We start from the raw sequence: 20,433 nt of genomic DNA, 5'->3' as shown, positions 1-20,433 counted from the left end.
CATACATAGCAGCTTATTAGTCACAAGCCTTTTTAGTCAAATCAAATATAAAAGTCAGTTTATTGTCTGCAGTGTTTTCTTATATAAACACTAAAGGCTGAATGAGGCTTAAAAGACAGACTTTACATCATTGACCTCAAAATGTACATAATGAAGTGAAATGCATAAGAATTTATTAGAATATGCAGTTTGAATATGAACTTTATTGTTAAATGAGGCTTTGGTTATGAATCTCTCTCTCTCTCTCTCTCTCTCTCTCTCTCTCAAAAATACGGCAAAGGTATCATTATTTGCATCTATTTGATATGATCTAAATAATCATATTTTCAAAATGCATTAGAATATCAGTATAAATCTGTTCATTGTGAGAGAGAAAAACATTCAGTTAAAACGCATGAACATAGCAATTAGTTGAAATGTATGAGATTGACACTATTCGGATTTATCGATGATAAACCTGCATGGTTATTGTGTTTTTAAAACACATTCGGTTTTAATATTACAGAAATCTTACCTGGTTCAATTGTGTATGACTGAGTCAAATATACATCACATTAAATGCATTAGTTTATGTTAAAACTGCGTAATTCCACAGTAAGGGATTAATAATATACGCAATTCAAATAAGTCTTTAAATTAGGCCTAAATATTTTTGGAGTACGAATGTACAAGCTTACATATTGCAGATGATAAGGCTGGCTGGTTCTTTTTTCAAGTAGGCTATTTAGAGAAAAATGTCTGCTGTCAAAAACCCATTTTTTATCTCTTTGATCTTATGGGCATTATGGGAAGAATATAGCCATCACTGACCTCAAGAGCAACATTTTCGGGTGAAAAAATGATTTCAAGTGTTTATTTAACCCATTATTTGATGTATGACTAAATGCCTGACGTGCGTGAACACAGGTAGTCGCGTTGGAGTCTTGACCAATTTGTGCCATAGCGCACCGCGCCGTTTGCGTCAGTGCTCAACAACTGCAGGAGTCAAACGCCCTAAACATAACAAATGAACTAGTCAGGTACTAAGGTAGGATTAAATTAACAATGGCCGATAACCTTAATTGCAGCAGCGGTAACTTATCCAGTGCGCACGAGGCGTTTGGTTTATCCGATGGACACTTTGCGCTCGTGAAAGCTGCAGTTCTGGGGTCCATTTTCGTGCTGGCAACATTTAGCAATTTATTCCTTCTCCATGCCCTATGGAAAAGACGAAAAAGACACACTCGAACTCAGCTGTTTCTTCTGCACCTGTGCCTGGCTGACCTGGTTGTCGCTTTCTTCCAAGTCCTGCCGCAGTTATCCATGGAGATTACGCACCGGTTCAAAGGCTCCGATCTGGTGTGCAGATCAGTTAAGTATCTTCAAGTGGTCGGGATGTTTGCGTCCACGTACATGATCGTGGCCATGACCATAGATCGATATCACGCGGTCTGCAAACCCATGGTGTCGTTCTTCAGGGGGTCTTTCCGCAGGTATGTTGCCATAAGCGCCGCCTGGCTCATCTCACTGGCGTTCAGCGCTCCGCAGATGTTCATCTTCTCACTCCAAGAAGTTGAGAAGAACGTTTTCGACTGCTGGGCGACATTTATTGAGCCCTGGGGAGGCAAAATATACATAACGTGGATCACTTTATCCGTGTTTGTTCTGCCAGCCGTAATCTTGATGTATTGTCAGATAAAGATATGCGCAGGGATTTATTTCAATATGAAGAGGAAAGCCTTGCAGGGCAGCGCAGGTGATGGGCGCTCCAGCACTAAAGGGATATCAAACGCAATGCTGAAGACTGTCAAAATGACTTTTATTATCATCCTGGTGTACACCCTCTGCTGGAGCCCATTCTTCGTGGTCCAGCTCTGGTCAGCTTGGAGTCCAAGCAGTGCACCCACGCAAGGTAAGCCAAAGCTGTCCAAAAGTCACTCTGAGATGCTTCTATTTTGCTTTTAAATGATTTAATACAACATTTTTTAGATACAAATAATTAACATAACAGTGAGTGTAAAGTTGCATTGAAAAATTAACAATATGACTAATTATTAAAAGTACTTTTGCTTTAAGGACAGCAGCATAAACTAAGTTTGTGTAAAAAAACAAAAACAAAAAAAACAGTATGATTTGAGATAATCCAAAGAGCATCTTGAAAGTCAGTGAGGAACATCTGACCGTCTGTAGAGTTCATATGATCTGCTTATTTGATGTGAACCGCCTGTAGAAAAAGTGCAGCATCTTAAATGTCTTTTAAATATTATAATAAAATATTTCAACAAATATTTCACAATAATTTTGTCAATATTTCTACACATTTTTGACTTTTTTCCTAAAACATTTAAATAGAATACAATAGTTTTAATGTAAATTATAATAATGCCATTATGATATATGGTAATATGATAAATAAAATACAAATGATGAAACAAATATGCATTTCACAATATACTGGAATATAACCACAAAGTTATGATAACAGATGTGACTAAATGACCATTAATGTATATGAGCCATCATAAATGTGCATATGATTACTCACAACCATTCTGTTGCGTTAACAATCTATTTCCCCACAGCTGCAGATCTACAAGATACATAGCCATTAGTAAAACCATTCACTGGCCCACAAAGGACCCGAACAGATTAAACTGCATTATGTTTCGGTTGCCTGCAGACACCAGATGGTGCACACAATATTTTTGCACAGAAAAGTTCCACGTTTGAACACTTCCTAGGTGCAATTTGTTATTTTTGTCTGTGATTCTTTATTTACAGTGTCATGTCTGTTCTACAGGGCCAGTGTTTGTCACTATCATGCTCCTCGCCAGTCTTAACAGCTGCACAAACCCATGGATCTACCTGTACTACAGCTAGAACCTCACAGACAACAAGTTCTTGCTGCTGAAGAGTGCATGAATATGGGGGCAGCATACACCAATTTCTCTGCCATTTTTTAATAAGTGAAGTGATTTTGGCTATGGAAAGTTGTTGCGTAATTCTGCATGGTCATTTGTTTCAATGTTTTTTTGTTTTTTGTTTTAAATCTAATATTTGTACTGCTAAAGAATGAAGGAGATCTGTTCTCTTATGATTTTTGCACTAAGCCGTAAAATGTAAGTAACTGTATATATTCATAGAATGAGGTTTCTGACAGATGATATGGGTAATGGCACCTCATCTTTGTGCTGTAAAAATATGCCCTGTGATTTACAGGTAATGTACCAGCCTTTCTGCACTAAGTGACTCACTAACATCATAAAGTCTTGTATCAAGAAGAAATGGCTCCCATTTAAAGAAAATCAGGGTATGATTACTGTAATTATTTCCCAGTATGTATTAAAAGATATTTAGCATTTGTGTGATTATGCAGACAAATGAGCTGCATATGTGATTGTCACTTTGATTGTATAGATTTGGTCACGTTTTTTCATTTTTGAAACACTTTGTATGACATTACTTATCTATGTAAATTAGAGATTGGCCTTTGGTCAATGCAGTTCATTTCATTGTTGTTTTCCATTCCTCAGTCATTTAAACAAAAATGCAAATGAGCTTGTGCATTAAAAATTCTATAGGATTAAAATTGTGTGACGTTTCCATTATCACTGTGATGACCTCATATTTTCACGCACTGATGCACACAAATTTCTTTGTACTGCAAAGCCTGGTTTCTGTGAAAGTCACTTCACACATTTTGAAATCTGTTTGAATACCTAAATAAAGCTAAATGAAATGGGAATGTTCCTTCACAGAGAAACCCGGATTCATACAAACATCAGTCAAGATTTTCAGCGATCAGTTTCATAATCATATTTCCCTCCAGGAATTTCTCTCTTCTATTCACCTCTGTTCCCATAAATAATAGAGCAATTTTGAATATTTAATACACCTAATATAGTTCCTCACACATTTGGAGTTTAAAAGCAGACCATCTTTTGAATGAGGAATCTCTAACGGGTTTAATAAATCCAAAAATATGTAATTGTAGATATTTATTTTAATAAATAAATAAATCAGGGCCATAATTGTGCACTTATAGCATATTTAAAAAAATGTAATCCCATTTATGCACCAAACCTTCTCCTTTCATTTGAAAAACAATGAGGTAAATTAATTCATTAAAGGGTCTTGATGGTCTTACGCTAAAATTATGATTGTAAAAACATGCCAAAACGTATCTAGGCCTTATTGAACTACCGAACGACACAACTAAATTTGGTTAGCCTTTTACTGCACAAACACTCCTTGGATTAAAGGCAAAATGAAAGCCTAAGGCATTTGTATCCAAGGTAGCCATTGGAAAATGGGATTAGAGCATTTTTAGAGGCAGATGAAAAACGGTGGAGACCATTGTAGCCGAACGGTGTAAGGGGAAGTGAGAATAACATAGCATTTTATGCCCTTCATCAAATACAATGCGGTGTAAATTATGACATTAAGGAAATGGCTTCTGAAAAAATATGAGTAATAACATAATTAGATCAGATTTTGAAATTGAATAGACATCATATAGTAGGCTACACAAGGAACAGGGGATATGAAACTGTAAGGGTTATGTTTAGTTCTATTATTTAATTTGTGTTGAGGGGTATGTTTACATGACAACGGTGTAGGCTACCAAAACCGGAAAAAGTTTTTCTTTTGCCGTTGCGTACCGATGACTCCGTTGTCAAAACGATCTCCGTTCACACGGATCCGCAAAAACAACTAAAAACGCTGTATTCTGCATGCCAGGCCAGTACTCGGCGATGTCACTTTGTAAAGAATTGCTCGCAACTATAGACTGAACACGTAATACGCATGCGCATGTCGTCACCGTTTTCACAAATTCACGTCTTGTTGTTTACATTGAGGCGATAACGGTATTGTTTTTTAAAAACGTGCACTTTCAGGCCTCTAAAAAATGATGTTGTCGTGTAAATGAACGGCTAAAACGCATTAAAAGTTTTACGTCTTTAGTTGAAAACGGTATCGTGTAAATGGTCCCTTAGTTTGGTTTTGTTACTGTATGTTCTTGTTTGCCTGTGTTCACAGTGATTGTTAGTTTCCATAGTTACTCATTCATTTCACACCTGTTCTTCTTTCGGTTGATTACTCTGTGTGTATTTAATGCTGCGTTCCAGGCAGGTTTTTGAGCACGTAAATCACGACTTCAAACCACGACTCACGACTTTGTAGCATTCCAGGCCAGTCACGCCAAACTACCTGAGCGCAAGGAATTGTGGTAGCTAGATGTAAACAAACCAGCATGGCGGACCTTACGGGGCTTATGCGCATTTGTAATAATTTCTGTCGCCAAAGATGCTTACTCCTTGTTTATTAATTATTATTATTAATTTGACTGCAACGTTATATTGTCCTAAAGTGTATTCTCACCGTGTACCGCCTGCAGAAACACTGCATCCGTAGGGGCTGCCATTGTTGTTTTGTATGGTTTCGCGGGCTATGTGACGTCAGAGCTCGTAACTGGGAGTACATCGATCTAGTACGAGTTCACGGGTGGGAAGTCACAGGTTTGACTGCCGTTCCAGTGCACTTTCACGGGTATAAGGTTGGAAAAACACGGGTTACAGGTTGCCTGGAACGCACCATAAGCCCTTACTTTCCTGTGTTTATTTAAGCCCTTACTTTCCTCAGTCCATTGTTCGGTGTCATCTTTAGTTTACGTGGTTGTGTTTATTTTTCTCCTAGTGATTTCCTGAGTGTTACCTTGTTGGATTTATTAAAGACTGTTTTTGTTATCTACTCCTTTGTTGTGCACTTCATTACAACCAAACAGATATGGTTTGACCTCCTAAATTAGATAACATCCTGATACATTTAAAGAACATTGCACTTGTATTTTAGATACTAAAAACACCAATGCTTAATTTACATGGCTCAAGAGTTATATTGATCAATAACATTTTACCAATACTTTTAAAACAACAGTTTCAGAAATGTTGCAAAAAGTGTATTTTGTATGTAATAATGCACCATTAAAGTCGGCAAGAAACAGAAGTTGCAATTGTCTTTTCTTCCCTATTGTGACATATGTACGTGAAACTGCTTTTTGAACAAAAAAATGTAGGGCGGGAATTGATTTTGACCATCAGGAATAAAGTGCTGCTGTGATGACGTTTTTTTGTAAGCCAACCCGGAAGTTAGCATCACACTGGTTCCTCTGACAAAAATGTAAATATCGCAAAAAACAAGTGATTAACAAACGTTTATGATACTGACATATTTTGTCCATCAAGATCATTTTCACAAATTAACACAACTTTTATGCATTTTGGCTATCTACAATCGCCAGAAATATAAGGATAAAAACAATTGCCCTGAAAGTTCGAGTTTTTTAGTTTGCAAGAGCGCGATTACAAACACAACGAGGCTGTAAAAGCAGATCGTGCGTAGATTTACCTGTTGAAGAAAAGTTTAATGTCCCTAGCAACAGCCCTAGTCCCATTAAAGGGATTTTAACTAGTTCACCCCAAAATGAAAATTTTGTCATCATATTTAGGCTACACACCCTCAAGTTGTTCCAAACTTATATGAGTTTCTATCTTCTGCTGAACACAAAAGAAGATATGTTGGTAATCGAACAGTTGATGGTAGCCATTGACTTCCATAGTATATATTTTTTTCCTTTATGGAAGTCAATGGCTACCATGTTTGATTAACAGCATTCTTTAAAATGTCTTCTTTTGTGTTCAGCAGAAGAAAGAAACTCATACAGGTTTGGAACAACTTGAGGGTGTGTAAATTATGACAACATTTTCATTTTTGGGTGAACTATCCCTTAAAGCAGCTTGTTAGTAATTTGGATTTCGTGGTGACTTCAACAGAGTAAACAGTGCTTTTCTAAGGCACCTAATAACATAACTATCTTTCACTATTCAAAACCATACCAGCCATTCATTCAGCCATACCAAATGAATAACTATTTTTAAGCTCCCTCTAATCTAGTGTGTGAATGAACATCACTTCTATAATAATGACATGACCTCTGCCACACTGACACCATGTGGCCACGCATGCATGAAAAGAAAGACATGTTTTATTAAATCCATTTCACATCCTCACACTTCTATGAAGCCACAGAACAATATAAATTCCTTTAAATAGCCTTTATTTATGCATGGAGGACAAAGTGTTTTCAGAAATAATTCTGGCAAGCAAGTACAAAATCTCATTTAGCTAACTTGCAGTTTGTCTCGAGGGAGATAACCCTTATTTGTACTGATGCATGAGTTAGACTGCTTATAGTACGCTTTTTGGAAGATTTTTGTATATATTTATCACATATTAAAATATATATTAATATATTATGCTTTTAATAAACTAAACGAAACATTATTTATACATAAATATATTGTTTGTTTGTTTTTATAGTAAACTAGTTTTAAAGGGAAAGTGAAGTTGTGACATCTTGTGCCTGTTTTGCAGGCTCAGTTGGCTTTAAGGATTTCACCTGTTTTATTATCCGAATGGAGATGACCTGATGAGCTGTCATGTGATTGCTCTGCAGGTTTAATATGATCACAAAACAAAGAACAATTAGATTTAAACATTTAAATCTACACAGAACTTGATTTTTACATCTTAAAACAAAACCACCTAGAGTAAGGTGCAGCCTAATAAAGATAATTATGTATGATATAGGGAAAGACATCTGGACTTAGAACAAATGGGAATATAGTTGGAATAGCAGTGGCCTTCAGATATCAGGTGCGCGAATGTGCGATAAACAAACAAGTACACTTCTCTCACTGCATGTTTTTAACTCTTTTTTTAGTCTGACCTAATCTCTCACGGGGTACCTTTAGTAGCCTACACAAATGACAGAAATTCAACAGAAAACAAAATAAATGTATACAGTAAATATAGTGTAGCCTATAGGATATATAAATACACACACATATATATATACAGAACCAGTCAAAAGTTTGGAAACACTACTATTTTTAATGCTTTTGCAAGAAGTCTCTTATGCTCATCAAGCCTGCATTTAAAAAAAAAAAAAAAAAAAAAAAAAAAAAAACCAGTAATATTATGAAATATTATTACAATTTAAAATAATGGTTCTCTTTTTTAATATACTTTAAAATGTAATTTATTTTTGTGATGCAAAGCTGAATTTTCATCAGCAAGTACTCCAGTCTTTGGTGTCTTATGATCCTTCAGAAATCATTCTAATATGATCATTTGATACTCGGTTATTATCAATGATGGAAACAGTTGTGCTGTTTAATATATTTTTTTGGAATACTTTTTTCAGGATTCATTGATGAGTAAAACATTAACAGCATTTATTCATAAAAACAGCATTTATTCAAAATAAAAACATTTCTAACAATATAAATCGTTACCATCACCTTTTATCAATTTAACGCATTCTTGTTGAATTAAAGTACTAATTTCTTTAAAAAAATATAGTTATTGTTCCCAAACTTTTGAACGGTAGTGTATATTGTTACAAAAGATTTCTATTCTAAATAAATACAGTTCTTTTTATTCATCAAATAATCCTGAAAAAAGTATCTCAGGTTATAAAAAATATTAAGCAGCACAACTGTTTCCAACATTGATCATAAATCAGCATATTAGAATGATTTCTGAAGGATCATAAGACACCAAAGACTGGAGTACTTGCTGATGAAAATTCAGCTTTGCATCACAAAAATAAATTACATTTTAAAGTATATTAAAAAAGAGAGAACCATTATTTTAAATTGTAATAACATTTCATAATATATATATATATTTTTTTAACTGCAGGCTTGATGAGCATAAGAGACTTCTTTCAAAAACATTAAAAATAGTAGTGTTTCCAAACTTTTGACTGGTACTGTATACAGTACCAGTCAAAAGTTTGGAAACACTACTATAAAGATATAGACTCTTTTATTTGTTTTTTTGAAGGCGGTCCTCTGTTCTCCCAGTTTGACAGCACGCAGTATCGCGGCACGCTGACCAGACCACTAAAATCCTGCTATAGAAACAGGAAGTGACGGTCTGACAAGCGTTAAATGTGCTCCGGATCTGGACCAATCGAAGCGCTTGTAGTCATTCATCCCGGGAATCAGCCAATCGCGTTGCGAATCGTGGTACAGTAACTTCAGCGCTGTCAGAGCGCTCAGAAAAAGGGTCAGCTGTTCTGTGGTTGATGTAACTTTGTGACAGAGAGCATCGGGTAAGTTAAAACCAGCAGATTTCTTGTATATTTAATATACATAAAGCTGTTTAGATATGTTAGAGAATAATTATGTCCTGTTGTTGCAAGTATCTCTCTAAGAATAATGTAGCCTACTTGTAACCCAGTTTCAAGGAAGTACAGGGCATAAATAATAAGAAAGAAATAGGAAATTGTATTTTGCTTGAAGCCCTTTTTTGGAAAATTAATTTGTATCATGATTTAGAGAGTGCAATCTATCTATCTATCTATCTATCTATCTATCTATCTATCTATCTATCTATCTGTCTGTTTGTCTATTTATCCGTCTGTCTGTCTGTCTGTCTATCTATCTATCTCGTGCATAGCCTACATAGGGCCTACATACATACATTCTCATTATTCTCATACATACATTAATAGACATTATTACATAGCCACTGATGTACTACTGTGAATTTTCTTTTTTTTATGACAAAAGAACAAAAGCAAATGAACTGTGATCTTGACTCTTGTTTCCTGCTAACAGTTTTGATCGCAGGCATGGCAACAGCTCAGTCAGTGTTCACAGTGGCTGTGAGCATTCTGCTCATCGCAGAGCTGATTCTGGCCGAGAAAGATTATTACGAGATCCTGGGTGTACCCAAAGACGCATCTGATCGTCAGATCAAAAAAGCCTTCCATAAATTAGCCATGCGGTATCATCCCGATAAAAACAAAAGCCCTGATGCAGAGGCAAAGTTCAGAGAGATTGCCGAGGGTGAGTCAACACACCCATTCAAATTGACACAGGACACACCTTTCTGAACATTATAAGTGTTGATCGGTTGTTAAAGCTTCATATTTTTTCCATTCCCAGCATATGAAACATTATCAGATGACAACCGGAGGAAGGAGTACGACCAGACGAGGAGCAGTCCGTTCTCCAGGGAGGGCCCGAGAGGAGGCGGGGATCACTTCCGTCAACATTTTAGCTTCAACTTTGATGATATGTTCAGAGACTCTGACATGCATGGACACAACCCTCACATGCATAATAAAAGACATTTCGAGAGCCACTTTCACGCCCACGAAGAAGCACATAGCAGGCACAGGAGGCACTTCCAGAACTCTTTCGGCGGTGACATGTTTGATGATATGTTTGAGAATATGGAAAGGATGTTCTCTTTTAATGGACACCAGACTCGGACTGAAAACAGGTTTCACAGTTCCAGCAGGCAGCACTGCAGGACTGTCACACAGCGAAAGGGCAACATGGTCACAACATACACCGACTGCTCCTGAGTTAATGCGTACATGGAAATGTCTTCCAGTTGTCTTGATTGAAACTGAAATGCTTTTTTGTGTTTTGGATCAGTACTGATGACCTTCTGCAAGAATCACACATTACTGGACGAAACATCCTCAGTTCAGGGATCCTAAATCTGACTTTATACAAAATTCACCATTCACAACATATTAATAATGTTATCAACAATTTTCAACATAAACACATGACGACCTGACCCATATGGAAAAAGAAATACAGTGTCAGGTATATTTTTAAATATATTTAAAAATATAAAATTTTTGTATATTTACATGAACATATTTTCATATGTTTTAGGTCATTATTTCAACATTTATTTTTGGCCCTTGAAGTACATTTTGTACTATATTTTGGCATTTATAAACTCAGAGTCTTTCTCTTCTTTTGTTATGAAGTCAAGATTTAGGGTCTTAAAGCATATTTCAGGGTAAAAGGCTTCCACGTTTACACCGGAGGCTTTAAAACACACAATTGTGTTTATCATGAAGTGCCGCTGTATCGCTTATTTGTGATTTTCAGCCTGTTTTAACTTATTTCTGAAGATCCTAGAACCTAGAAGCTGTTTGACACATGTATGTGATCACTAGAAAACATTCAACGTGGTCATGTCCTTTGCAAGCATGTTACACAATTTGTATATCTTTCATCTCTGCTAACGTGACACCAGAGCAAGTGGCTCTTTTGAGGGGGAAGTCCCTTACATGTGCAATAATTATTCAAATCTTCCTGATGGAGGGGGAATCCTGTTAGCTGTAGGGCTTTCCTGGAAAAAAGAAAAGAAAAGAAAAAAAGCAGCCATATGATCAAATGAAGAGCTGTGCCTAAAAAACGGTTACTGTTTCTCGCTTTGCTCTCATGTTAAATTTCCATGTTAATAGGAAGGTTTGAGCAATTACCTGGGGCAGTTGTACAAAAAGCCATGTACAATCATTCATTTTCATATAAATAATCATTGAACAAAAAAAAAAAATTGTACACTCCTTGTAGTTCCGTAAATGTGGATATATTTATTTGGCTGTCCAAACATTTTAGCCAAAGCAGCATAACACGGTCTGTCAGTAGTTTAATCTGAATACCTTTATTTCCAATAAACAATTACCTCATCAAGCTTTGTGTACTGTCAGAATGAACAGCAATATTAACAACCATATTTTTTTCCTAGTTTTGAACTTTATGGAAAGTGTGTGATTGGCTGGTGTGCTAACTGCCATGCTCAGGTTCTCTACTGTTTCACTGTGTTCAAAAATGGCTTTAGCTTGAATATGTAATTCAAGCAAGCACATGCTTAGATACCGCATGAAATGGAACTTTTGATTCTATTAGAGAGGACAACAGTGCCCGTCCACTTTTTCAGTATTTTTAGTAACACTTTATTCCGATGGTCCACTTTAGACATTCTATTGACTATAAGTAACTTTGCAAGTATGTCAACTAATTATTCTAACCCGAAACCTTATACCTTATTAATGAGAGTAAGTTGACATGTAGTTGCAGATTTACTTACAGTTAGTAGAATGTCTAAAGTGTTTTTTTTTTTTTTGATGGTCATCAAAATAAAGTGTAACAGTATTTTTCCCCATAGGGAATGTAAAAAAGTCAGTTAAAAGCCATGGACCAAGACAATCAGCTACGAGGTGAATCATAACACTACAAACTTTGATTTGAAGCAAATGTTTTTGAAAATCGGAAAAAAAAGATAAAAGGTACAAGAGTGTGTGTACTTAACAGCTTCAATGAGGGAAAAACTACAATCGCATGAAGCATTGCAAACTAAAAATGATGGGGAAATATAAAACTAGTCATGTACAAAAGTTGATTATATATATATATATATATATATATATATATATATACTGTATATATATATATACAGGTGCTGGTCATAAAATTAGAATATCATTAAAAAGTTGATTTATTTCAAGAATTCAACTTAACAGGTGAAACTAATATATTATATAGACTCATTACATGCAAAGTGAGATATTTCAAGCCTTTATTTGTTATAATTTTGATGATTATGGCTTACAGCTTATGAAACCCACGAAATCAAAATGAAAGAAAATTTGAATATTACATGAAATCACACAGTAATTACATAGTAATACCATGGTCATTGAACCAGGTTTTGGTTCTTTTGGCAGTGTGGGCAGGTGCAAATCCTGCTGGAAAATGAAGGAAGCATGAAGCGCTCTGAAAATGTCCTGGTAGACGGCTGCGTTGACTCTGGATTTAATAAAGCACAGTGGACCAAAGTCCTCTTTTCTGATGAGAGCAAATTTTGCATCTCATTTGGAAACCAAGGTCCCAGAGTCTGGAGGAAGAATGGAGAGGCACACAATCCAAGATTCTTGAAGTCCAGTGTGAAGCTTCCACAGTCTGTGTTGGTTTGGGGAGCCACGTCATCGGCTGGTGTTGGTCCACTGTGCTGTCCACTCTACGCAGCCGTCTACCAGGACATTTTCAGAGCACTTCATGCTTCCTTCATTTTCCAGCAGGATTTGCACCTGCCCACACTGCCAAAAGAACCAAAACCTGGTTCAATGACCATGGTATTACTGTGTAATTACTGTGTGATTTCATGTAATATTCTAATTTTCTTTCATTTTGATTTTGTGGGTTTCATAAGCTGTAAGCCATAATCATCAAAATTATAACAAATAAAGGCTTGAAATATCTCACTTTGCATGTAATGAGTCTATATAATATATTAGTTTCACCTGTTAAGTTGAATTCTTGCAATAAATCAACTTTTTGATGATATTCTAATTTTATGACCAGCACCTGTATACACACACACACAGTTGTAATCGTTATTATTCAAACCCCATTGCAAACAAGGTTTATTGGCAAAATGTACAGCCTTTAAGCTGTGCAATGACCAAATCAAACAAAAGTAATTGAAATAGCTCAACACAACAAATGTTTCAAGTGGTCTCCCCAAATTCAACTGAAAATGCAACTTTTAATGACTTCTGCATTCTCAAAGTTATTCAACCCCCAGAATAGAATCCCTCACAACAGTACAAATCTGCAAAACAGGTGCTGTCTCAAGCACACCTGATGCAACTAATCAAGGGCTTCATTAGTTGCACCAGGTGTGCTTGAACTAGAACACATGAAATATCTGAACTGGCTAGGTTTGTTGAGTCACGTTTGACTGCATGTTAGAAAAGTCGGTTCCAATTTGCTCAAAATCATATAAATAAGCCACAGAGGTTTTGGGATTCAGTTCTGTGGAGCGATGAAACTGGAACTTTTTGGCCCTATGGATCAGCGGTATGTCTGGAGGAAGAAGAATGAAGCATATGCTGAAAAGAACACTCTGTCTACAGTTAATCATGGCGGGGCTCGGTGATGCTCTGGGGCTGCTTTGCATTCTCTGGCACTGGAAAACTGCAGCATGTGGAAGGCAAGATGGATTCATTGAAGTATCAGGAAATCCTAGCAGAAAAAGTCATGCTGCCAGTGAGGAAGTTGAAGCTTGGGCGTCATTGGACCTTTAGACGGGACAATGATCCAAAGCATACCTCAAATTCCACTATAAAATAGCGCAACAATCAGTAGACGGCACACCCTCCTGACGTTCTGACCTTTTCCGTCTCCTTCCGGTGTTGTGACTCCGACGCGCCATAGCGAGGTGTGAGTGTGGTATTTTGTTGTACTACATAAAGATGTTTAGTCTATTTATATTATTGAATTTGTGTTAAATGTAGGTAGAAAGTCCTTGATGCAAGAGTGAGCGCGTGGGCGTTTGAATGGGGTTAGTGTCGAGCGCTGGATGCCGTGTTTAACCCATAGCAACGAGCTGTATTACCCAGTTTATAATTCACTTTTGGAGTACATCAGAGGTATGTGTGAGTGTGGTATTGTGTTGTAATATATAAAGACGTTTAGCTTGGTTACATGGTTGATTCTGTTACACGCAGGGAGGAAGTCCTTGATGCAAGAGTGAGCGCGTGGACGTTTGAATGGGGTTAGTGTCGAGCGCTGGATGCCGTGTTTAACCCATAGCAACGAGCTGTATTACCCAGTTTATAATTCACTTTTGGAGTACATCAGAGGTATGTGTGTCAGCAATGAGCCTAACCTACCAATTATGTAGTTTGAATGGTTGATGATTTATAGGAACGACATCATAGGAGGTTTATTTTGGATTTGTATTCCAAATACTAATATTGTTTGTTTGATATTTATGTTTTTGTTTTTACTTGGCAGATCTTTCTGTTTGGAGTCCATGTGGACCTCTGACGTCTAGGCCCTGCTGTTTTGTTTATGATTTATTTTTGTAAATTGTTTGTTTATCATTTGAGTTTGGTTTAGGCCAACCGCTGTGGTGTATGTGATGCGTAAATGGGAGTTTTAACCTATATTCCTTTTTGTCTTAGGAGCCAGCCTGTGTGGGAGTGTCTTTCTCTGGGGTCGTCTGGGCCTTTCCCTTCACTGCATGTGGCGTGAGATTTCCTGCACTGCATGTGTATTGGTTTGGGAGTGTAGAGTGGTTTGTATTATTCACTGTACTTTTCTTAGAAGTGGTTTTATTAATCTCATTGAGAACCGTGCACGTGTGGTTTGTACTCTTAGGGCGGCGGGTCCGTGGCCCAATGACTTTTCCTCTTTTTCACACAGGCTTGGTCTCTCCTACTGTAAGACGGGTGGGCTGTGAAATTTAATAATTGACCTAACGTCCATGTATATTAAATTCTTATTCCTCTTTTTATATTATTAATAGTTGAAAGTGCTTGTTTCAGAGAATTATGCTGCATTGTCAATAAAACTATTTGAGCTTGAAAGTCACGTCCTCGTTCTTCTATCAAGTATTGTCTATTTGAACTTGTGTTGCTGTTATTTCCGTGGGTATATAACCCCGGTGGCGTAGTCGGGACTAAGTTAGGCATAAACGTCACGGTTACATCTGCATAATTTACTGTTATTAATATGGTAAGTACACGTAACATATGTAACAAGGACACTGTAAAATAAAGTGTTACCACTACTACTAAGTACTAAAGACGCTTGTTATGAAGGGGTTGAATAATTTTGAGACTGCAGAAGTCATTAAAAGTTGCATTTTTAATTGAATTTGGGGAAACTACTTGAAGCATTTGTTATGTTCAATTACTTCTGTCTGATTTGTTCATTGCAAACAGCTGAAAGTCTGTACATTTTGACAATAAACCTGATTTGCAATGGGAGTTGAATAATTTCAGTTGCAACTGTGTGTGTGTGTGTGGCTATTTTGGCACATGTTGCTTTTTTGATTCTCTGATTGGTGTAATTTTCTGTACAGCATTGTGGGTACAGTATGTATGTTTTTCACCTGGAATTCCGCTGTTAATTACACAAACAAAAAAAAGCAAATATCATGGATTAACAGCCTCGTAGCTAAGTAAGTCATTCAAAATCAAGTTATCATTCAAAATTTCAATCAATTTCATGAAGTTATCATAGTGATGCCATAGATGAACATTTTGATGATCTACAGATGATGATCTTTTCCCACCATTAAAAAAACTTTTGCCCGATGGAAATGTTCCGTGGATGTTAAAGGTTTTTCACTGAACCATATACCAATGAAGAACCTTTATTTTTAAGAGTGAATATGCATTTGCAGGACAATGTTCCAAATGCTAATACCACGCAGTCCAGAAAATTTGTTACAACGCTTATTTGTCTCAGAATTTGGTTTGTCCGTCTTTAATGTCTTTTGCTTTAATGACAGCAGCATGAACTCAACAAATTTGTATAAAACCTGATGATCATATTTTCCATCATGATTTGAAATGATCCAAAAAGCATCTTAAGCTACATTGAAAGAACATCTGATCGTCATAATGAGTGTCACAAATGTGCTTATTTCATTAGTGACCAAGAAATAGTTCAGAATCTGAAAAATGTTTCCTTCATTTTACAAAATGTATGGGGAAATTGTACCTTCAAAAGATTATGCTGCAGACAATGTGGTGAATTCAACAGCAGTGTCTCACTGAAGTCTGATGGGATATCAGAAAGTACCTTATCAGGAAGACTCCCAAAGATGCACTTGACAAAAGAACAGGTGAGGAATTTATTCACGAATTTGGAAAACAAGAAACAGATGTCAACAATCAGCAGAGGAACAGGATGTTATCAACACAAGGTTATTTTAGAATGAAAACTTCAACAAATAAAGTCCTCACATCAGTCCTTCAAGCACGGCTCCAGATGCACAACAACATCTGAAGATGGTACATAATAACACAGATTATTGTAGCTTTGTTCAGTCCTGCACTTGGGACCCCTCAACACAGCACACAATTAAGGAAGAGTCCGAAATATGAAAAAGACAGTATGTTATGGCATCAAACTCAATATTTGCTTACAAGATGCATATTTATCAAAAGGTTTTGCAGCATAGATTGTACCCTTAGCTGACTATGACATCTTACAATGCTGTTCAGTTTAAGCGACATGGGAGGACAGGCTATATGAAATGAAATATGCTGTTTATTGTCCACCCCGAAAAAGAAGAAAAAAACAAGGAACTGGAAAAAAAACCCAGTTATGGTCTAGTTATGGGATTCTGTGGCAGTTGATGGGAAAAAGCTTATCAGAATATCATGGGCAAACATTTTAAAGCACAGTATATTACATTTGCTTTACAATATGGCGTAATAAATAACTACATATTTTAGCTGATTTGCTAATCTAAACAATTAATTAATACAAATTAATAAAAATGTATAAAAATGTTTTAGCGGCTCTTAAAGTTGAAAGGAATACAACACCTTTGCTTTTGTTATCAAAACAAATAATAGAAAATAAGCAAATAAAATTAAATAAATAAATGTCTGTTTTATCCACTCTTAAGGTAAAAAGGAATACAACTAATTTGCTTTTGTAATCAAAGCAAGCAAAGAAAGTAAAAGCATGACTCAGTTAAGGTTTGGGTCTGCTGTTATACTGTATATTCTAATAGAAGAGTACATAAGGTTTGCCACAAAAGTCAGCCATTAAATAAATATAGTGAACAGGCCAGGCTTAACAAGAACAATTTCAGCAGTATTGTTTTCTTCCCCAGAATTGGTAAGCCATGTTATGCATGGCTAACTTTATCAGACAGCTTGAGTGATCTGTTTACCTGTGCAGGCACTTTGGGAACTTATTCTGATTGGGTGCCAGTAAATAAAGAAGTAGAATAGGAGCTATGTTGTGGTTATACTGCCCTTCCCTCATTGGGTTTGGTATTAATGGTCCTTTTGAATAGGGTTTGAAGAGAAGGGGAAGGAAAGCAGCTCTTTGTTTGAAAAGATAAAGCCCTCGCTACTGCTTTGCCAGAAAATGTAAATACTGTACTTCGGCAGGCGTGAGACGCATACATAAATTCATAAACCAATGGAAAAATCCACAGAAGCATTTAGAGAGAGAGAGAGAGAGAGAGAGAGAGAGAGAGAGTAGAATAGAGAGAGAGAGTAGAATAGAGAGAGAGAGAGAGAGAAGAATCCAAAACATAGTTTAATTTTGTAATAACTACATATACTTTTTTTAGAACTACATTCATCCATTCGATCATCATGTAACATTTTTTATTGTTAAGTGCTCATTTATTGCATTACAAATAATGAAAATATTTAAAATGACAAACAGGGAAATGACTCATTGATACTATGGTGACACTATGCAAAACAGATTACCTTGCAAATTGAATTACCTTGTGAGTCCCAGTGGAGGAAAGGTTTACATACCCTTCAAGCACAGTCTCCCACATTTTATCATCCACAGCAGACAGGAAACAATTCCACACTTTACCACAGATGTTCCAGAACAGTTAAACCCTGTCAACTGAAAAAACATTTTGCACAAATGTCACTTTCTTGAGAATATTTCCCAGCAATGAAACTGCACTTTGTGTGAAATTATATATATATATATATATATATTAAATAATGTACACGCACACACTACCATTCACAAGTTTGGGGTCAGTAAGATATATATATATATATAAACGAATGAATGAATGAATTTTGTTCAGTAAGGATGAATAAAATTGATCAAAAATGACAGTAAAGACATTTTTAATGTTACCAAAAGCTCTATTTCAAATAAATGCTGTTTCTTAACTTTCTATTCGTCAAGGAATCCTGAAAAAATGCATCACAGTTTACATAAAAATATTAAGCAGCTTTTCAATGACACTAATAACAAATGTTTCTTGAGCAGCAAATTTCTGGAGGATCATGTGACACTGAAGACAGCTTTGCTATCACAGGGATACATTTAAACATACATTCAAATAGAAAACAGTTATTTTTAAATTGCAATTGAATTTCACAATATTACTGTTTTACTGTATTTTTTATCAAATAAATGTAGCCTTGGTAAGTCATCTTTTGAACAATAGTATACAGTACTTTTGGGTTTACTGACAATAAGTTTATTACATTATTTTTACCTTTGCATATTAGTAAAACTTCTGATGGTAAAAGTTGTTAGAAGATGTGCAAGTTGTGTATCTGATGTTTTGTTACTTTGATTTGAATCACTCACGTAACCTACATTAGTGAAAGTCTGACTGACTCATACTATTCGTCTTTATTGATGTAGCTCCTAATAAAGTTATAAGCAAAAGTTACTTTCCAAAGCCCATTTTTACTCATTATTGGTGCTTGACAAGTGTTAATTTTGGAGGTGCACATGCATGCTGTCAGCTGGTCAGGCAGGGAGACCAGATAAAAAAAAAAAAAACTAAAACTAAAAACAACCTTAGGCTGGTTTAAGCATTTTTCTTTTTCAGCATAATTCACATTACAATACACTTACAAAACAGTGCACCAAAGTATTCATATTCAAATGTTTGACTTTATCTTGAGAGCTTCAATGAATGTTAAGTGTACAGACACAACAAAGATAACAGACTATGTAATTGTAAGTGTCAGCAGAAATCATTTGCCTGGTGAATTACAGTATCGCTGATTAACTATTATCAGGGAGTTGTTTACACAGTTTGGGGCTAGACATTTTTCCACAGCACACTTTTCTAGCATATTGATTATGCACCAGATCACAGCGGTATAATCTCAGTCGACTGAAGTCTCATAAAATGTATCTGGATCTTTTATCAGTGAGCCTCTTTACTTTCATTCTCTGCACACCTGAAAGGGGAACTTCAGGAGCCAGTCAGTTGATATTTAAAACTTGTGTCATGAGAATGTGTAATGAATTAACTGTTGGTTTATGAGCTTAGAACAATATGCACGGCAAAAAAAAGAACGAAATGTATTAAAATGGGACTGCATTTTGACGGTTTGCCAGTTTGTGGCACAGATAAACAAAGTATGTACTGGAAGTGTGTACTCAAGATTTACATTAGTCAAGACTTTCTTTGCCTGTTTAGTTGACAATTGCACTAATATGAATGTGAATTGAATGGAAGAAGGAAATGATTATCTTTAGCATGTGTGTAGGATTGCTTTATAAGAAATGATCGTTTTTGCTAATATTTATTCACTTTTTATTAATAAAACAGAAATGCATAAAAAGAACATAAAAATCCATATTTCTGTCCCACGTTTTCTGGAAGTGTCCCACCCCGGGTGCAATTTCCCTACATTCCACAGCTTTTCTCTTGCTGTGATTATCAGAGCAGTTATTGTTTGTTGCCTCTCGATACTTTTTTTACAGGACCAATAAAACACAGTGCCGTTGACAGCTTCTAACCTGAAATGCAAATGTTTTCACAAAGGAGAAGGAATCCTGGATAAACTAGTGGTTAGTAACTCTTTCTCTCTTTCTTTCTCTCTCTCTCTCTCTCTCTCTCTCTCTCTCTCGCTCTCTATCTTTTTTTTCATGGATGGAGATATGGAGATGGTGGAATAGAGGGACTATGAGTTTGTGTGTCTTCATTTCCAAAAAGAGAAGTAGAGTATCATTGACTGCTCCATGTTATGTTGACGTGGCAAATTTAAATGGACCCATGTATATAACAGGCCGCATTGGTTAGTTGGAC

The 20,433-nt window shown here is 36.0% G+C and overlaps 2 protein-coding genes and 1 long non-coding RNA gene across 3 annotated transcripts; all 3 read left to right on the top strand.

Annotated features, from left to right (window-relative positions):
* Positions 1-1,044: 1,044 nt before the first annotated feature.
* avpr2l (arginine vasopressin receptor 2, like) lies at positions 1,045-3,306 on the top strand (the record flags this gene model as incomplete). Its single annotated transcript, XM_084408282.1, has 2 exons — positions 1,045-1,891; positions 2,780-3,306. 2 exons carry the CDS (start codon positions 1,045-1,047, stop codon positions 2,857-2,859), a joined length of 927 nt encoding a protein of 308 aa, XP_084264408.1. The 3' UTR covers positions 2,860-3,306.
* A 5,760-nt stretch (positions 3,307-9,066) lies between these two features.
* dnajb9b (DnaJ heat shock protein family (Hsp40) member B9b) lies at positions 9,067-11,403 on the top strand. The gene is made up of 3 exons (XM_084406772.1): positions 9,067-9,160; positions 9,669-9,899; positions 9,999-11,403. The coding sequence occupies exons 2-3, from the start codon at positions 9,683-9,685 to the stop codon at positions 10,421-10,423; spliced, it is 642 nt and encodes a 213-aa protein (XP_084262898.1). The 5' UTR covers positions 9,067-9,160; positions 9,669-9,682; the 3' UTR covers positions 10,424-11,403.
* Positions 11,404-14,020: 2,617 nt separating this feature from the next.
* On the top strand, positions 14,021-15,238 carry LOC311288782. Its single transcript, XR_014626998.1, has 2 exons — positions 14,021-14,509; positions 14,834-15,238. It is a non-coding gene; the product is annotated as an uncharacterized lncRNA (long non-coding RNA).
* The last annotated feature ends 5,195 nt before the right edge of the window (positions 15,239-20,433 follow it).

This window comes from Rutilus rutilus, assembly GCF_951802725.1.
Source record: "Rutilus rutilus genome assembly, chromosome: 4".
Lineage (NCBI taxonomy): Eukaryota > Metazoa > Chordata > Actinopteri > Cypriniformes > Leuciscidae > Rutilus > Rutilus rutilus.
The sequence above is the reverse complement of the archived record's forward strand: the minus strand, read 5'-3'. Positions and strand labels throughout refer to the sequence as shown.